We start from the raw sequence: 19,698 nt of genomic DNA, 5'->3' as shown, positions 1-19,698 counted from the left end.
GAATTTGGGGGTGGCCCAGGCAGAAACCCAAGAGAGTTTGGTTGTGATTGCCAGGGACAGAACACACTCAGGCAGAAGACCAATGATAGCCATGAGAACTCCTGGCCTCCAGAGGCTCAGTAGTGCCTGGGATGGAGGAGGACACCTCACTCAGGCAGGGTGGCATGGGAACAGGCCCCTGTACAGTGCCTCCCTGGAGGCAGAGTGTGCTCCATCCACATGAATATCGCTTCTACTGCGAGACCCTCGGCGCCCTTTTCAAGGGGTAGGAAGAATCTCATGTTGCTCTCCTCCTCCGTGTGCACCAGCATTCTCCATCCCACACAGTGCAGCCTGCAGTCTGCATCCTGCATGCTGTCCTCTTCTCACCTCCCCCCAAGATCTGCCCCTGCACTTCTGGTCTGCACACTGCCATCCAACACACACTCCCTCACAAAGGGGCATGGAAATGGTCGCGCTCTCCCTCAACTCAGGTCAAGCCCTTAACAGTGACCTCGCTCTTCTTTATTCCCATCTCTCTTTCCTGTCCATTGAAAAACTCCCAATTCAAGAGGGCAAGAGTAGCCCATGGTATGGGATTTGTGTTTGCTCCCTGCCCTGGGGTAGCACCAGGGAACACCTCTTCTGCCAGGCTTACCAGGACAGTCTTGCCATCCTTTGCACTCTGCTGCTCTAGCCTGATGTTTATGAGGCATCTGTCTTTCACCTGTTTCTTGGACCGGGGCCGTGAGCATCTGCCCATTATGCATCCGATGGCCCTGGATTTCTTCATGTGTTTTGTGGCCATGGGCTTGGGCCTAGCCTTTTGAGAAGACATGTGACTGGAGGCTGGGCTGATGTTACACACCATGGCTGAGGCCTCAGAAGTTGATTCTGACAACTGAGGGGGATGGAATATCAGCAAAGGCCAGAAACTGACAGCCGCCCCCACCTGTGCTCACGCAGGAGACAGCCCCGCCAGCAGGCTCACCAGGATGCACTGTGAATCCCTCCTGCTCTGCTCCTCCAGGTGGACCTGTAGGAAGCTGCTGCCTTCTGCCTGCTCGTTGTAATGAGGCAGTAGGGAACTGCTGTTGGTGACAGTATTGGTACCAGAGTCCTTGCTTTCACCTGCCTGGGGCAGTGGTCTGGCTGCCACTGAAGAGCTGCTGCTCACAGCTGGTGGGATCGTGGGAGTCACTGAAGAAGGTGACTCCAAGAACTGTGGGGGACAGAAACATCAGCAGAGCCCAGACACTGTCACCACCCCCACCTGTCAGGGTGCTCTGTGGGCATTCTAGAACATATGTCCAGGAGCTGAGGCTTTTTGTCACCCTGGCGGATGTGAAGGAGCACCAGGGGTAAAGAGCGAGTAAGGTAGGTGTTACCTCCTTTGTCTTGCTGTTGGCCCACTTCCTGGTGAGTCTCTTCCTGAGGACAAAATCAAAGTCCACACAGGGATTGATGGCATAGAACACATTGCCATCAGCAGGGATCCTCAGCACTGGAGAGGGCGGGGCAGAGGTCGGAAGGTGAGTGACACTCAAGGAGGACACAACAGAACACCCCCCACGACTGACAGCCTCTGGCAGGTCAGGCTTGAGCTCTAGACCTGAGGGCCTTCCAATCTAGATGATGTTCCACCGAAGGCATCCTCAGGGCCTTTCCCTGAGGAAAGAGTATGCACAAGATCTAAGCCAACCTACCAGCTTCCAACAGAAAGCACCCTGGACCCCACCCAGCACCTCTCAGTTCAGGTGGAACCTGCCACGGAGACCATGCTGGAGTTTGCGTCATGATTTGCCATCAGTGGCTCCTGTGTTGGAGCTGCAGTGTTCACACACGGGGTTCAGGAAATCATGTGATGGTGGATGCTTTGACCTCGCAGTGGAATAATCCAGTCACACATGAAGACACTAATGGGAGGTGGTATAAATCGGAGGTGTGTTGGGCATGGACGGAGGATGTCCACAGGAAGCTTGTGCCTTCAGGAACCATTTATTTTTTATTTTTTGAATCAGCTGATTCTTCATTTTCTCCTCATTCTCCTTTGCATTCAGTTTTTTTCGAACCAAACTCTAATTTATGGGAGAAGAGTGTCTCAGGCAATTAGACAAATATATTTAAAACATGATGAGAAAAAGAAACGTGGAGCCCAATAATGCAAAACAATGTTTGTAAGAGAGAAATCATGAAGTGGGAAGAATAACACAATTATTCTATCAGCACCTCTTGCTCTTGTAAACATTACTTAACACAAATGAAGAGGACTCCTCTGACAAACAACCAAAATAGCTTCTTGCTGGCATACCCTTACCCCCAAATAGTTAATATTACAATGAAAAAGAAAGGAAACACTTGAGAAAGTTTCAATTGTGATGACTTAGAACAAGTCTTCATGAGATTACGAACTACTTTGGGACAACAGATATCAGGAAGGTGAAAGGAAAATAAAATCGTACAGATCCTTTTGGTAATGTAATAAATACAAAGTTCATACCATCAATAGAGGCTCCTTCAGAGAGGAGAACAATTCATATATTCAATCTGTTTCTTGTTATATTCTTGTTCTCTTTGTGTTCCTTGATCTTGTGTTGTTGTTGTTGTTCTTCTACTTAATGATGTTCTTGTTCTTCATTTTCTTTTTCTGGTTGTGGTCTTCTTCATGTTCTTCTTCATTTTTCCTTCCTTCAACTCCTTTTCCTTTATGTCCACCTACTCCTCCTCTTCTTGCCCCTCGTCCTTTCTTTATCTCTCTCCAGTGCCCGTTTGCCAAGCTGTGAAGTGTTCTATTGCTTCACACGTTTCTGCCAGATATGACCTCTGTCCCAAAACACCTAAATGGTGTCCATTCACACGAGTGGGAAGATTGGAAGCCAGGTGCCTAAAGCAAGATTTCTTCATTCAAGAATTTTTCTCAAGTACTTGTCACTGTCCTGAAAGGCTGCCTAAATTAACAGCCAGGCGTTGCTTATCTCCTCTGCCCCTCATGTATATGAAGTTTACAAAGCCTGATCAGGTCCAGGGGAGGACACTGGATAGGGAGGCCCAGCAGTCCCAGGGTGAACTGATTTACACTCCCATCTTTGCACTTTCTTTCTACAAATGACCCACCATGCTCTGGTTGTTTTTCAGACCACAGCCCTCTTTCTTTGGCTGGTGCATTGTCCTGAGCCCACAGGAAGTCACTTCTCCCCACCATCGGGTGGACCCACTTACTCTTATGCTCCGACACAATCTGAAGCAGTTCTAAGTCCTCTGGATCCTCCTCATTGAGCAAGTGTTCTTGTAAGGCCCTGCGTATGACCGCGGGGGCCCTATCCTGGCAGGTCACCTGATCAGGGTTGGAGAAACTCATCAGAGAATGAGTTTTGGAGTAGCCACCCAGAGCACAATGGTCATAGTCATTCAGGAGACAGCTTAGCTCTTAATACAAGGGCACCATGTGTTACCATGTTACCTGGGGCCTTCGAGAATTCATGTGGGATCTTCCTATGTGCTTCTAGCCCCATCCTGGTATAACAGTCAGGTTGTCCCTGCTATGTCCTGATAAAAGGGTGCAAATACCTAACAGCCTCTCTACAGTCACACTTGGCCCACAAGATGGGAGGAATGGTCCAGTTTGCTCCTGTATCCCATCTCTGTTCTGAGAATCATGATCCCTTTGTGGGTGGTCCAGGCAGGAACCCTAGACCCGTTAATTCTGACAGACAGGACATAAAACAGACTCCCAACTAGAGTAAGCTTGTGACTCTTTTTTGATAGCCAGTAGACTGTTGGGCTCCATGGCCTCATTGCTCGATGTGGTGCAATGCAGTATGGACGCCACTGAGGCAATGTTTGAACAGGGCTCCTCTGTCACCGGACACATGGAGACTTAGGGCTTACACCCCACACCCAGAAAAATTCTGCAAAGGGAGCTGCTAGCTCCCTATTTCAGTCTGTGCAAAGTATGACACTCATGTTTTCTTGAAAAACCCCAGTTGTCCGTGACTTGCAATAACCTAACCTCATCATGCTAAGGAGGATCCCTCCCATTCCACATATGCCTTCCAGCACACAGGAGCTATGACTGCTGCATCCTCTGCACAAACCTCCAAGGGTCCAACTCACTCTAGCACCAGGCTTCAGAGAGTGCAGCCAGCACCCTGTGCATTCCTCTGACCTCATCTGAGCACAGCCCTTACCCCTGCACTTCCAGACTGCAAACCCCACACCCTGCAGGCCCGCTCACACCTGGAGCTGGGGCATGCTGCTGCTCTCCCTCACCTCAGGTCAGCTTCTTAACACTGACCTCTGTCTTCTTAATGCTCTTCAATCATTTGGCCTGCGAGAAGCTCTAGTTCACCAAGGCAGGCCTAGTGCAAGCTATGTCCTCTGCCTTCCCCAGTGAGGGCACCCAGGGGGTCCCCTGCTGAATGGCTCACCACGATGCTCTTATACTCCATTCGCCTTTGATTTTCTAGATGGACATGAATGGAGCAGCAGTCTCCCACTCGCTGGTTGTACAGAGGTACCGTGGAGCTCGGAGCAGAGACCCCGGAAGAACTGGACTTGAGCTCTGCCTCTGGGGATGGTGCTGCTCCTTCACTGGCCGCCCGAGCAGCTCCTTGATGAGGCTCTAGCTCTGGGGTGGGCATTGGAAGTGAGCCTGTAGCTAGAGGAGAAAAGATTCCAACATGACAGCCTGGCCGTGAGCTTTGCAAAAACAGACAATCCACACTGTCTGCCACGAAGATCTCAGCCCCTGCGCCCACGCTGGACCTCTTCCCAGACGGGCATGGCCTGCGTGGACAATGGCTTCTCCTTGTTCCCAGCCCAACACCAGCCATACAGATTCCACCCTTGGGACCAAACTCTGACCTCTCTAGACCTTAAGTACAAACCCCGGGCCTCCTGGCACTCAGGCTCTGCCTCGCTGGACTTGCCATCCTCCAGCTGGGCCAGCAGGTGGTGTTCTTGGTGCTCCAGATTCAAGCCTCCCATGTACAGTTGCAGGTAAGGCAGCAGCAGCTGGAGAATCCTGAGGCCTGGAGGCTGATGGAAAGCCTGGCTGTACTGCTCCATCCAGGCACCCGGGTTGATGGGCACGGGACTGTGAGCAAGCAGGTGTGCAGTCAGCAGAAGCCTGCACGCTCTTACCCCACAGCCCCACCACCAAAACTGGCCTTGGCAGCCTCTGCCTTTCCTGTCTCTGCACAGGCCAGTCCACCACAGCCAAGACACGGTGACTGTACACAGTGACAGGACAACTCTCTGGACAAAATCTTACAACCAAAGACGTTTAGAACCATGGCATGACCAGCTCTCCCATTCTTGGGGGAGGCCACACACTCTTCATTGTTTGCTTCATGCTCTCCAACCTGACAGGCAACACCCAGAAGGGTCTGTGCTCAGGTCCATTACTAGCAGGCTCCAGGGACACCTCATTCCCTGGCTTGGACTGCTTTGGTTCCTCATTTTCTGAGAGCTCTCATTGAGTTCCCCTGAGAATCAAGTGATCTGTCCTTTTCAAAGAGTGAAGACTACATCTTTTTGGCCCTGGGAGAGGACAGGGAGGGAAAGTCACACTGGGATGAGGTATGGTGGGATCAATTGTTGCAGGAGATTCCTCTGAGGCTAGAGATTCCTCTCAGCTCCTTGGGTGACCATGAGTCACCTAGAGCTCTCTGCCTTCCTCCTCCTACAGTTGAGGCCCCAGACCTTTGACTGCATGCACCCAACAAAATTGCAGGAACCAGGGTTTGCTCAGCCTTCCCAAGTCCAATAACCTGGCAGCTTCCCTCACTTTTGGCCACATTCTACCGCATGTTGTGGATGGTCTCTTGGTCTACTATGTTCATTGGGGTAGAACAACATGCAGTCCTGTTTCAAGGAGGAACGGACGGTGATACATGCAGAAAGTCTACTTCTGATACCGTCAAAAGAGACAAGAGAGCAGATTTTTACCACATTTTCAAATGAATTGTCATCATGCCTTTCAACATGTCTTCCCACAGTGGGTGCTTTCTCTATGTTCATGCGAGCGGGAGCCCAAACATCTGCTTCCCACATATCTCACTGGGCATGGGAGCTGCCAGCCCCCAACTCCTGTCTGGCTGTAACTAAGAAGGGAAGTTCTGCAGCACTATGGAATCTGGAACATCCTTTCTAATGCAAAAGCGCTTTCCCCAAGGCCTAAAGAAAGTCAGGCCCCTAGCACAGAGCTTCTCCATGCAGGAAGGGAACAAGCAACCAGAAAGAAACCCCAGGTCTCACTGAGCCCACCTGGACCTGAGCTGAGTACATACCCTGAAACAGCAGAGCCCAATGTGTGTAGGCTGCTCCATACGCCTCTGTGGACCAGGTGGTGAGAGAGGGTGCTTTCGTCTGCCTGAGAAGGCGAGGTCACTCCCCACTGCCACCCACTTGGTGCTGACAGTATACTATGAGCTTGGTCCTCTGATCCCCCTCAGTCTCACAAAGTATGTGGTTCTCTGAGAGATACATGGCTTCCTCAAGACCCAAGCATGAGGCCACGGTACACTTGGTCTCGGAGGGACGGTCTTACCTTAGGAAGAGCAGCTCCAGCACCTGCTGGCTGGTGATGAAACCTGAGTAAATAGACCTGAAGGTGCTGCCCCATTCGGGGTTGCTACCAAAAATGACAGGCACCAGCTGGTTCATGAGCTCTGCCTCTCTGTTACCTTCAAGGGTCTCTATCCCACAGGACTCATCCGTGTTTGGAACCAGATCATTTTCACCCTGGTTTGGGACCAAGAATGGTGGGATCAAAAATGGAAATGGTAGCCAACAGAAAAATGCTTTATCCCAGTATAATGAAGTAACAGCAGAATGGGACAGTTCTCATCGGAACACACACACACACAGAGCCAGAGTGTGAGTGGTGGGCCATTCATGAGGGATCCTAAATGAGGGCCTGCTCTGCTCACCCATCCTGTGATGCTCAGTGTTGCTGTTGAGCTTCTCTGGGAAAGTGTCCCCAGACTCTGGCGTCTAGGACGAAACCTCACCCCCTCTTCCCACACAAGAGCACGGTGGTCCCCCTGAGATTCCTGGGGGCCTGAGGCTCGACATTTTTTGAAACAAGAGAACATCCCTCTCACTCCATTGTCTCCAACAGACTGAACTGGGCCGGGTTGCTCGGTGAAGTGGGTGCCTGGTTACCAGGGTTCCATGTTCCATTTGATGCATCGTCAAGGCACTGAGGTCACGTCCTGTGCTGCCTCTACCTTAGCCTCTTATTCACACTAGACTACTCGCAAAACCACAAGGGCTGCTGCTTGCTCCCACCTCAACCCACATCAAGTGCACAGCTGAACACATGTTCACCAACAACTACACCCACCAGACCCTGCCCACCTTGGCTCCCAGTAGAGCTGCAGCATGAGGATTCAAATCTGAATTCACAAGCAGACCCTTCTTCTCACCAGCTCTGTGACGCTGGACCAAACTTTGTGCCTCTTTTGGGTTCCCTAGTGTCCCCATTCATTTCATGGTGTGGACGTAGCCTTTGATTTCTAGGATGTCATTGGATATATTTGCCCATAAATACCTGTACTATCTCTGAAAACAATAGACAGGACTCGTAGGTTATGAAGGCACAAACTTAGAAGTGGTACAATCACAAGAAGGGGACAAAGGTTGCACCCCAACTCAATCAGGCGTGTGTCCCACATAGGATTCTGGACAAGGTCGGTCCCTTTTGGCTGCTGTTCCCACTCTGCACCATGACAAGCTGGAGCAGATGGAGATTCAGAGGCGGATCTCTCTGGCACAGACCTCCCAAGGCCTCTCATGAGATTTCAAATTGCCCAAGTGCCTCTTCAAAGGCTAGGAGGTGGGGGCCTCACAAATACTCTATGGTACCACAGCACCCTGCTGCCCAAAGCCAATACACCTTCTCTTGGAGGTGGATCAGATGCTGTCTCTGGATCCATGGGACTAGAAGCTGGCTATGGTGATGGCATATCATCACCAGGATGGAGTTCTGGGAAGCCTATGGCTTCTGTGTGGATCCCTATGTTCAGCATTGCTTCCCTGTCTCACTTTCATTCTTGATCCAGGCAATCAACATTTATCCATCATGAGCTGTCCTGTGGACACAGTCCTGTGAGAAAGACATGAGAGTGTCCCATCCTCCCATCAGAGAACCACTGAGGCTCAGCCAAACTGGATACTCCCAAGAACACAGGCATGAGTCCAGAGGCAGATCCTCCCAGCTGAGCCTCAAAGGAGGCTGTAGTCCCAGCCTCCTGAAAATAGGTGTCCAGCTGAGCCACCTTGGATGCAGGTGCACAGAAACTGACCTCATCAATGCCTGTAGTTGTCAGTCATGACTTAGAGGGCTGGTGTTTCAGAACCGTGGACATCAAGGCTGCCTCCACTCTTTGGGGTGTGCACTAGCCTATCCCTCTCTGCCTGGGCCCCCCAAGCCACATTGGCCATGAATCCAACCTCCTCCTGTGGCCAAACTCAATCCTGTTTCCCAATTTCTGTATGGCCAGGCCTTCCCCAACTGCTCCCAAAATGAGCAGGGCTGACCCTCTCATCTCATGTCATGCTGGTTCCAGAGGCAATGCCACCCCACTGAGCCCATCCCCCACACCAAATGACTCCTACTTTCCTTGTCACACCTGATCCTATTTTGGCCTTGGCTATTGCTCTTTTCTTTCATGTGCATTTGCTTTCAGATTTTGCATATCAGCAGCCAATGTAGGGTAGAACACATGGTGGTGACTGAGTCATGTCCATGCTGACAGGACCCTTGGATGGGTAACTGCCAGATCACAGTCATGAGTGAACAGAAGAGAATTCATTGGAAAGCTCTGAGTGGCTTCTTTTATCCAGAAATGCTGATGATGGGAGGACCCATGACATGGATGCTGTGGACAAAGCAAGACCACAGGCTCTCTTTCCTGGGTCCAATTGTTCCACTACAATGGAGAGCAGTGAAATTCCTGGTGCTAATACCAGCCCTGTACCCCAGAAAGGACACTGCTCTCAAAACCTTGACCCGAGTGTGTGTGTCCTAAGGTAACAAGGTTTCAGGTTCCCAGGTGCAAAATTAAGTCCTCTCAAATCCAGGGACAATATCAGTCTCCACCGTCCCTCTTTCACTCTGCACGTCCCAGGGTGTTCTCAGCCTAACCATGGTTAGTACCCTAGCCCATTCCAAAATGAGGACCATTGGGTTCCAAAAAGCACTGCCTCTGAGATACTCAGTGTACCAGCGCCCTCTGCTGAACCCATGCCTCTATTCCCCAGAGACCCCAAGGGAAAGCCCTTTCTAAAGACCCAAGGACATTAGTGGGTGATGGATGGATGGATGAATGGAGAACTATGGCCACCAGAAAATTCTGGGAACATGTATGTCCTTGGGTCACAGGCCCATGCACCTTTTTTCTCCCCAACAATTTTCTTATTTTTTTTTTAAACAGAAGTGAGGCTTTCCCTTAGAATGCTCCTAAACACAAAGGGGACCTCCGACTTCAACAGGAAAAGGTGACCGATGGACCTCCCACTGTGTCTATTCAGGAACACTTTCATCTTCCACCTGTGAAGGCTTTGGGAAGCACGGAGACACCCCAGCCACCAGCAGCACACCATTTCTAAACCTCAAAACCGCCCCTGCCAGAACTCTCCATTCCACTCTGTGCCCTGCCCTCCCGAGCCATCTGCCTTGATCAATCCTCCCTCTCTGCCTCCTCAGTCTCTTGATTGTCCTGATGTGATTTGAACATGGATCCCAGGGTGCTTGTGGCCCACCCCAAACTGCTATGGTCAACTGTTCATGTCCCACAAAGAGATGGTGACACTGTGGACTATGTCTGGGTAGCTCTGGATGATGTGCAGCCCACCCTCCAGGGTTTGATTTTCAAGGAAATGAGTGCAGAGGGAGCCAAGAGGGTTCTGCAAGGTAGAGAAATGTGGCAACGCACTGAGCCTCAACAAGACGCTCAGTACTCTGGGATCAGATGGTGTGACATGGACTTGCTGGGGGCCCTGAAGAAAGCCCATTCACTCTGCAGAGACGGAGGACTCCCTCAGTGCTCAGCCTGCTGCTGTGCTTCTCAGAGCCCCGGGATGCCCCAGGTGTGAGGAGGTGGGGAAGCCACACGCAATCCCAGGTGCTCCTCAGCAACTCCACCTGGACTTGAAGCATGCACATCTGCCTCAGGTGTCAGCACAACAATGTTTCCCTGCCTCCCAGCACAAAAGTGCTCTTAAAGACACTCAGGTTCCACTGGCTCTGGACCAGCCCTTTCCTCGGGGATGCCTGACTCAGTATTTAGGAGGCCACACCAGTTGTCAGCTCCTAGGCTGGGCCCACAGAGGCCAGGACAATCTAGGCATTGCTCATACTTCTAGTCTATCATGACCCATGACACAGCACCCGGCTAGACAAAAGGGTCCTCTCCACCACTGGGATGGCCTTTCCTACCACCTCAGGACTCATCCTACAAGCACCTCCTGTACATGGCCTTGGTGCACATCGGTCTGCAAAAACCAGGAGGATGGGGGAACCCAGAGGCTGGGACCCAATACCCTAGATCCTGGGGTCACAGCTGCCCACTGACATGGACACACAGCTCATGTACACAGTCACCACTGCCTGAGACCCAGACTGAGACACCTGCAGAATTGGCAGTGGACCTGGATCCCCAGGGGTGGGGGTGAGCCGTACCCTTTTGAAAATGACGTTGTCCAAGAAAGACAAATTTTGTAGGATTTAACTCAGATTCCCAATAATCCTGTTCATAAAAACATAAAGAAGAATGTTCCTTTCTTGGGCCTGTGGAAGGGACTCGAAGTCAGTCTGGTGGAAGGGCATGTCCACCTGAGATCTGGAGAGGGATGGTGTGATGTCTAGACAGCAACATGCCTATGCTTAAAGCCTCTGAATTAAAAAGGGATGTTTGGTGTATTTTACCAGAACTTAAAAATAAGGGAATTGCTGATCGACTCTCAAAGGACCATTTGTGTTGTGATGGCAGAATACAGGAAACTGGGTAATTTATACCACAAGTTTTATTTCTCAAATTCTGGAGGCTGCAAGTCAGGTACCCACATCTGAAAACCTTCTTGTGTCCTCCTGTGGCAGAAGGTAAAACAGGAACAAGGATTTCTTTGAGTAGCCCCTTCCCAAAGGAGGAGACTCCATGGCCTGATCACGTCTTCAAGTTCCCACCTAGTAACATCATATGGGAGAAAAAACACAATGAAATCCATGCTTCCCGGACCATCCAAACTTATTGGAATGATTCAGAATGTGTGCAAAATTTCACAAACTTGATCTTGTTATAAAACAAGAGATAAACTTACAACATGGGGCGAGGGCTCCCTTCTCTGCTCCTGGTCGCGGTGTGGGATGTGGCCTTTCAAGCCCTCACTGAGGTTCTGCACACCACCTCCGACCTCCCACCTACTGCATTCCCATGGGGTGACTCACAGTGAAGTCCTGAAGGTTCTCAAGTCTGGAAATCAGAAACATCACAGGAAATACATGGGAGGTCTGTTCCAAGTGCACGGAGAATGCCACAGTCCTCACATGCTCAAGTCTCTTTTAAAAATGCCAGAGTATTTCCATATCTTCCACCCGTATTGATGCTTCTGACACCTAATACAATAAAATTGCAATGTAATTCTCCATAACCCTGTATGATCTAGGAAACAATGACAAGTAACTGTCCACAGAGATCCAATTTCTTTCCTGATACTTTTGATTTGCAAACTGCTGGGTCTGTGGAAGGAGGAGGATGGGCATAGGGCCAACTGCATTTCCTTGCTTTGTATCCAGGGGAAGAAAAACTACCACCAAGATGAGGGCTTATAGAAGTTGATATCCTTCAATTCAACATCTGGACACATCTGGTCTTTAGGCCTATAACCTTCAAGGAGAGGATTCAAGCACCTGCCTACTAAAGAAAGTATCCAAAATAACTTACTTCAAAGGGTATCAAGCATTGGGCTTTCAGGAGGGAGGGGGGCTGTCCACTTTCTAGGACACATTGCACACGTCAGAGAGTAGCTCAAATGCAAAGCTCTGCAGAGCCCATGGGGAACACTGCAGAGTGTTGGTGTTTTCAGAAAGAGTGTATTGCCAGGTCACTAGATCCTCTCAGGGAGCCAAAACCTACCATAACACCAATTAGGACACAGGGTACCAGAAGCCTCAGTGGAGAGAGTTCTGGAATAAGGCCAGTGTACTTGAGAGAAGAGTCACCTGAAAATTCTCGTTCACCCAAAAGTCGGTGCGAGCTTGTGGGGAAACCATGTTTGCACACTGATCAAGCTAAGGAGAGGTCACATGAAGGAACACAGTTCAAACAGGTCCCAAATCCAATGTCTGCAGTTCTTGTAGAAATGGGAGTTTGGACAAAGAGACCCAGGGAGGCTCAGGTAAACAGGCTGTGTGAGGTCTGAGACAGAGACTGGATGGCCCTGAAAGGAAAAACAGATTGTGGGAGCAGGAGAGTGGGCAAGAGGTAGGAGAGTTGGGGAGGACACTCCCTGGGAACCTGTGAGGGACGGTGGCACTGGGAGAGCCCACACCTCCTGCCTGCAGCCTCTGGAACTGGACGGAAGGCCTCTCTTCTGCTGTGTGGCACCTAGTTTGCAGGGTTTGCTGGGGCAGCCTAGGACCTGCCTGCACCAGGCCTGCAGCATGTTGGCCATGCAGTTCAGATCTGGGCCACAGACACACTCTAATGACTGCACGGTGTCAGTCATGAGGCATGAAAAGTGCCAAGTCAGCCCACATGGGGAAAGGGCTAGGCACACACTGCAGGGGCTGGTGCCTGTGTTACTAGGATCGAACAGTTTGCCCGAGAGAACCTTCTGATTGACCTGTGATGAAGCCATAGATAGGCACTGGCTGGAAAGCATTCACATCCTGAACACATTCTTCACTTCAAAACACTGAGAATGACTGACATTTATTTCTTGAGACCTTGCTCTCCAGCAAATTTTTCTTCAAAAATTCAAAGGAGCGAGGTTTCAAGATGGCAGCCTAGAGGGTGGCTGCATTTCATGTTGCTCCAGGACTCAGGATTCAAAAGAGGAGATATTGAGACACTTGGGACCAACTCAAAGCAGCTGGGTGACTCTCACCCGTTGGGAAGGTGTCCCGGATGGGACGGTGGTCCCGGAACGCAGGAAACTTTGTGAAGTAGAGCTGCTGGCGAGACACCCCTCCCCCCGCTGGAGCAGTGAACTCGGACAACTGGGAGCGCCGTAAAGGAGGCCGCTCGGCACAGCGCTGGGACTCGGAGCAACCACTGGGGCTCCTGCGGCTGCCCAGGGGAGGAGTGGTGAGGAGAGCTGTGTGGACTCAGAACACCGGGGCCTGCCCTGAGGAGAAGGAGGAGGAGCGTGGCCGCTTGGATTCGGAGTGACTGCACCAGAGCTACAGGCGGTTGCCAGAGGAGAAGCTCCGCGGCGAGCTGTTTGGACTCAGAACGACTGCTTCTGAACACCAGGGCCTGCCCTGAGGATGAGGAGGAGGAAGAGGAGCGCGGCCGCTTGGATTCGGAGTGACTACACCAGAGCTACAGGCGGTTGCCAGAGGAGGGGCTGCGTGGCAAGCTATTTGGACTCAGACAACTTCTGAACACCGGGGCCTGCCCGGAGGAGTAGGAGGAGAAGGAGGAGGAGCACGGCGGGTCGTTTGGACTCGCAGTGACTGCATTAGCGCTCCAGGCGACTGCTCAGAGGAGAAGGCGAGTGGTGAGTTGTTTGGACTTAAAGAGACAGCTCCTGAACACAGGGGGGCTGCCTGGAGGAGAAGCGCGGTGGGTCGCTTGGTCTCGAGTGGCCGCACCAGAGCTCCGGGCGGTTGCCCAGAGGACCCGTGCAGCGGGTCACGTGGATTCAGAGCCACTCAGAGCGACCGCTCCTGAACACCTGGGGGGTTATCTGGAGAAGGAGGAGGAACGGGGAGGGTCACTACGACTCGGAGTGATTGATTGCCCAGGGCTACGGGTGGTTGGTGGGAGGTGGAGGCACGCAGTGAGTTTCTTGGACTCCTAGTGACCGCACCGAAATACTGGGCGGCTGTCAGGAGGAAGAGGCATGTGGCGGGTCTCTGGGACTCAGAGCAATTGTACAGGGCCCCAGGTGGCTGCTCAGAGGAGGGGCCGCATAGCCAGGCAATTAGGTGCAGAGCAGGGTCCCAGGATCTAGGAGGCTTCTTGGTGGAAGAGCTGCACAGAAATAGGCTTAGGGCGGAGCGAAGGTTCCAGGCCTGCGGGCAGATTCTCTGAGGAGGGGCAGCCTAAGGAGATTCATCTGCAAAGGGTGAGGCTCCCAGGCCCAGGAGGTAGGGCCGGGTCCCTGGGAACTTTGCAGAGGAAGGCAGCCCAGCCAAGGCGGTAGCTGTAAATTGAGGGGAACCTCTAGGAGGGAACTGACCAGCGAGACCTCCCCACCGGGTGAGTCTTCCCTGCCGAGTGAGGTTTCCCCACAAGGACGGTAAAACCAGAGACTCAGGCCCAAACAGGCCTTGCCTCAGCCCGCAGCCTAGGTCCCCTTTGGATGACCATTGGTCAACAAGTGGAGGCACCTCTGCCCACTAGCAGGGATTATACCCCACCTGAAGGCCACCACTCCTAGAGAGGCAGCTTCCTTGTGGAGCACCGCATTATGAACTTCCTCCAAGACTTCAGCCTACTGAAGGCTAAGGGGGGATATATATAGAAATCTTCAGGGACATTGTAAGTCAATAGAGGAAATCTGCAATATCTCAGCAGTCCACTGATACCTGAACAATATGAGAAAACAAGGAAAGAAAATGCTGCAAACAAATCTAGATGTTACATCAATAAAACCCAATGACAGCATGGCAGAAGAAATGACAGAAAAGGAGTTCAGAATGTACATAATTAAAATGATCAGAGAAGCAAACGATGAGATGAAAGAGCAAATGCATGCACTGAATGATGAGATGAAAGAGCAAATGCAAGCATTGAATGATCACACCAATCGACAGTTAAAAGAGCAAATACAGGAAGCAAAAGATCATTTCAATAAAGAGTTAGAGATATTGAAAAAAAACCAAACAGAAATCCTTGACATGAAGGAAACAATAAACCAAATTAAGAACTCCACAGAAAGCATATCCAATAGGATAGAACACCTGGAAGACAGAACCTCAGACACTGAAGACAAAATATTTAACCTTGAAAACAAAGTTGAACAAACAGAGAAGATGGTAAGAAATCATGAACAGAATCTACAAGAACTATGGGATATCATGAAAAGGCCAAATTTAAGAATTATTGGGATTGAGGAAGGCCTAGAGAAACAAGCCAAAGGAATGAACAACCTATTCAATGAAATAATATCAGAAAATTTCCCCAATCTGAAGAATGAAATGGAAAATCAAGTTCAAGAGGCTTATAGGACTCCAAATACACAAAATTACAACAGACCCACACCAAGGCACATTATAATGAAAATACCGAACATACAAAATAAAGACAGAATTTTAAAGGCTGTGAGAGAAAAGAACCAAATTACATTCAGGGGGAAACCAATATGGATATCAGCAGATTTTTCAATCCAGACCCTAAAAGCTAGAAGGGCCTGGAACAACATTTTTCAAGCCCTGAAAGAAAATGGATGCCAACCAAGAATCTTATACCCAGCAAAACTTACCTTCAAATTTGACGATGAAATAAAATCCTTAAATGATAAACAAAAGCTAAAAGAATTTACAAAAAGAAAGCCAGCATTACAGAACATTCTCAGCAAAATATTCCATGAGGAAGAGATGAAAAACAAAGAAGCAAATCAGCAAAGGGAGGAATTATCCTAAAGGAATTGTCAAATAAAGGAGGAAACAAGTTGTGTCAAACAAATAAATAAATAAAATTTAAAAAATGAACCAAATGACCGGGAAACCAAATCATATCTCTATAATAACCCTGAATGTTAATGGCCTGAATTCATCAATCAAAAGACATAGACTGGCAGATTGGATTAAAAAGAAAGATCCAACAATATGTTGCCTGCAAGAGACTCACCTCATAGAAAAAGATACCCATAGACTAAAGGTGAAAGGATGGGGAAAAACATACCATGCACATGGACTCAGCAAAAAAGATGGAGTACCCATCCTCATTTCCGATAATGTGGACTTCAAGCCAAAGTTAGTCAGAAGGGATAAAGAAGGTCATTTGATACTGCTTAAGGGAAGCATAAATCAGCAAGATATAACAATCATAAACATCTATGCCCCAAACAGTGGCTCATCCATGTATGTCAAACAAATCCTTCTCAATTCCAGAAACCAAATAGACCATAACACAATAATACTAGGTGATTTTAACACGCCTCTCTCACCACTGGACAGATCTTCCAGACAAAAATTGAACAAAGAAACCATAGATCTCAATAACACAATCAATAATTTAGACTTAACGGACATTTATAGAATATACCATCCAACCAAGAGCGAATACACTTTCTTCTCAGCAGCACATGGATCCTTCTCTAAAATAGACCATATATTATGCCACAAAGCTAATGTTAGCAAATACAAGAAGATAGAGACACTAGCATGTATTCTATCAGATCATAATGGATTGAAGTTAGAAATAAATGAAAGAGTAAAACACAGAAACTATTCCAACATCTGGAGATTAAACAATATGCTATTACATGATGAATGGATAACAGAAGATATTAGGAAGGAAATTAAAAAATTCTTTGAGGTAAATGAGAACAAAGAAACATCATATCAAAATCTCTGGGACACTATGAAAGCAGTACTTAGAGGGAAATTTATTTCATGGAGCGCATTTAATAAAAGAAGTAAAACTCAACAAATAAACGACCTAACAGTACAGCTCAAAGCCCTAGAAAAAGAAGAACAGAACAGCACCAAAAGTAGTAGAAGACAGGAAATAGTTAAACTCAGAGCTGAAATCAATGAAATTGAAACAAAAGACACAATACAAAAAATTGACAAAATAAATAGTTGGTTCTTCGAAAAAATAAACAAAATTGATAAACCTTTAGCCACACTAACAAAGAGAAGACGAGAGAAAACCCAAATCACTAAAATTCGGAACGAACAAGGAAATATCACAACAGACACGAGTGAAATACAAAACATAATTAGAAGCTATTTTGAAAATCTATACTCCAACAAAATAGAAAATTTCGAAGACATCAACAGGTTTCTAGAGACATATGAATTGCCTAAACTGAACGAGGAGGACATAAACAATTTAAATAGACCAATTTCAAGTACTGAAATAGAAGAAGTCATCAAAAGCCTACTAACAAAGAAAAGTCCGGGACCAGATGGGTTCTCAGCCGAGTTCTACAAAACCTTTAAAGAAGAGCTCATTCCAATACTTCTCAAAGTATTCCATAAAATAGAAGAGGAGGGAACCCTCCCAAACTCATTCTATGAAGCCAATATCACACTGATACCTAAACCAGACAGAGACTCATCAAGGAAAGAAAATTTCAGACCAATATCCTTAATGAACATCGACGCAAAAATTCTCAACAAAATTTTAGCAAATCGCATACAAAAACATATTAAAAAGAGAGTGCACCATGATCAAGTGGGTTTCATCCCAGGGATGCAAGGTTGGTTCAACATCAGGAAATCAATAAACGTAATTCACCATATTAATAGACTTAAAGTCAAGAATCACATGATTATTTCAATAGATGCAGAAAAAGCATTTGATAAAATACAGCACCCCTTCATGCTCAAAACACTAGAAAAAATAGGGATAGTGGGAACATTCCTTAACATTGTAAAGGCCATTTATGCTAAGCCCATGGCTAATATCATTCTAAATGGTGAAAAACTGAAAGCATTCCCCCTAAAAACTGGAACAAGGCAGGGATGCCCTCTTTCACCACTTCTATTCAACATCGTTCTTGAGACTCTGGCCAGAGAAATTAGACAAACCAAAGAAATTAAAGGGATACGAATTGGAAAAGAAGAACTCAAACTATCCCTGTTCGCTGATGACATGATTATATATTTAGAGGAACCTGGAAATTCCACCTGAAAACTCTTAGAACTCATAAGTGAATTCAGTAAAGTAGCAGGTTACAAGATCAATGCCCATAAATCCAACGCATTTTTATACATAAGTGATGAATCTTCAGAAAGAGAAATTAGGAAAACTACCCCATTCACAATAGCCTCGAAAAAAATAAAATACTTGGGAATCAATCTCACAAAAGAGGTGAAAGACCTCTACAATGAGAACTGTACAACACTAAAGAAAGAAATTAAAGAACACCTTAGAAGATGGAAAGATCTTCCATGTTCTTGGATAGGAAGAATTAATATTGTCAAAATGGCCATACTACCTAAAGTGCTATACAAATTCAATGCAATTCCAATTAAAATCCCAATGACGTACCTTACAGAAATAGAGCAAGCAATTATGAAATTCATCTGGAAGAATAAGAAACCCAGAATAGTTAAAGCAATCCTTAGCAGGAAGAGTGAAACAGGGGGTATTGCAATACCAGATCTTCAACTCTACTACAAAGCAACAGTAACAAAAAACAGCATGATATTGGTACCAAAATAGAAAGGTAGATCAATGGTACAGAACAGAGAACATGGACACAAACCCAAATAAATACAATTTTCTCATACTAGACAAAGGGGCCAAAAATATGCAATGGAGAAAAGATAGCCTCTTCAACAAATGGTGCTGGGAGAATTGGAAATCCATATGCAACAGAATGAAACTAAACCCATATCTCTCACCATGCACGAAACTAAACTCAAAATGGATTAAGGACCTCGGAATCAGACCAGAGACCCTGCAGATTATAGAAGAAAAAGTAGGTCCAAATCTTCACCTTGTTGGTCTAGGATCAGACTTCCTTAACAGGACTCCCATAGCACAAGAAATAAAAGCTAGAATCAACCACTGGGATAGATTCAAACTAAAAAGCTTTCTCTCAGCAAAGGAAACTCTCAGCAATGCGAAGAAAGAGCCTACAGAGTGGGAGAATATCTTTGCCAATCATACTTCAGATAGAGCACTAATCTCCAGAATCTATAAAGAACTCAAAAAACTCTACTCCAAGAATTCAAATAATCCAGTCGACAAATGGGCTAAGGAAATGAATAGACACTTCACAGAAGAAAATCTACAAGCAATCAACAAACATATGGAAAAATGTTCAACATCTCTAGTAATAAGAGAAATGCAAATCAAAACCACCCTAAGATTCCATCTCACCCCAATTAGAATGGCGATTATCAAGAATACGAGCAACAACAGGTGTTGGCGAGGATGTGGGGAGAAAGGTACACTCATACATTGCTGGTGGGGCTGCAAATTAGTGCAGCCACTCTGGAAAGCAGTGTGGAGATTCCTTAGAAAACTTGGAATGGACCCTCCATTTGACCCAGCTATCCCACTCCTTGGCCTATACCCAAAGGACTTAAAATCAGCATACTACAGAGATACAGCCACAACCATGTTCATAGCTGCTCAATTCACAATAGCCAGACTGTGAAACTAACCTAGATGCCCTTCAATTGATGAGTGGATAAAGAAACTGTGGTATATATATACAATGGAATATTACTCAGCCATAAAGAATGATAAAATTATGGCATTTGCAGGCAAATGGATGAAATTGGAGAATATCATGCTAAGTGAGATAAGCCAATCTCAAAAAGCCAAAGGACGAATGATATTGCTAATAAGTGGAGGATGA

At 47.6% G+C, this 19,698-nt stretch overlaps 2 protein-coding genes across 11 annotated transcripts in view; one reads left to right on the top strand and one right to left on the bottom strand.

Moving 5' to 3' along the window:
- LOC306643813 (TBC1 domain family member 8-like) overlaps positions 1-19,698 on the top strand; it is an 87,890-nt gene that overhangs the window by 30,284 nt on the left and 37,908 nt on the right. The window lies entirely within an intron of this gene.
- Positions 1-19,698, bottom strand: part of LOC306643810 (uncharacterized protein) — a 54,406-nt gene that overhangs the window by 3,046 nt on the left and 31,662 nt on the right. Inside the window, exons 4-12 of one of the 7 annotated variants that reach the window (XM_079110099.1) lie at positions 12,829-12,952; positions 7,342-7,545; positions 6,530-6,723; positions 4,866-5,074; positions 4,407-4,636; positions 3,199-3,313; positions 1,368-1,483; positions 971-1,201; positions 638-880 (exon numbers count right to left, since the gene is read on the bottom strand). In XM_079110099.1, the coding sequence (XP_078966225.1) occupies positions 638-880; positions 971-1,201; positions 1,368-1,483; positions 3,199-3,313; positions 4,407-4,636; positions 4,866-5,074; positions 6,530-6,723; positions 7,342-7,467 (1,464 nt within the window). In that variant the 5' untranslated portion in view covers positions 7,468-7,545; positions 12,829-12,952. Of the gene's footprint in view, positions 1-637; positions 881-970; positions 1,202-1,367; positions 1,484-3,198; positions 3,314-4,406; positions 4,637-4,865; positions 5,075-6,529; positions 6,724-7,341; positions 7,546-7,629; positions 7,887-10,466; positions 11,171-11,304; positions 11,893-12,828; positions 12,953-19,698 lie in introns of those variants that run through there. The other 6 variants (XM_079110100.1, XM_079110101.1, XM_079110102.1 and 3 more) reach the window with 6 other exon arrangements.

The sequence above is a fragment of the Sciurus vulgaris genome (assembly GCF_902686455.1).
Source record: "Sciurus vulgaris genome assembly, chromosome: 14".
Classification (NCBI taxonomy): Eukaryota; Metazoa; Chordata; class Mammalia; order Rodentia; family Sciuridae; genus Sciurus; species Sciurus vulgaris.
This window is presented reverse-complemented; position numbering and strand designations above follow the sequence as displayed.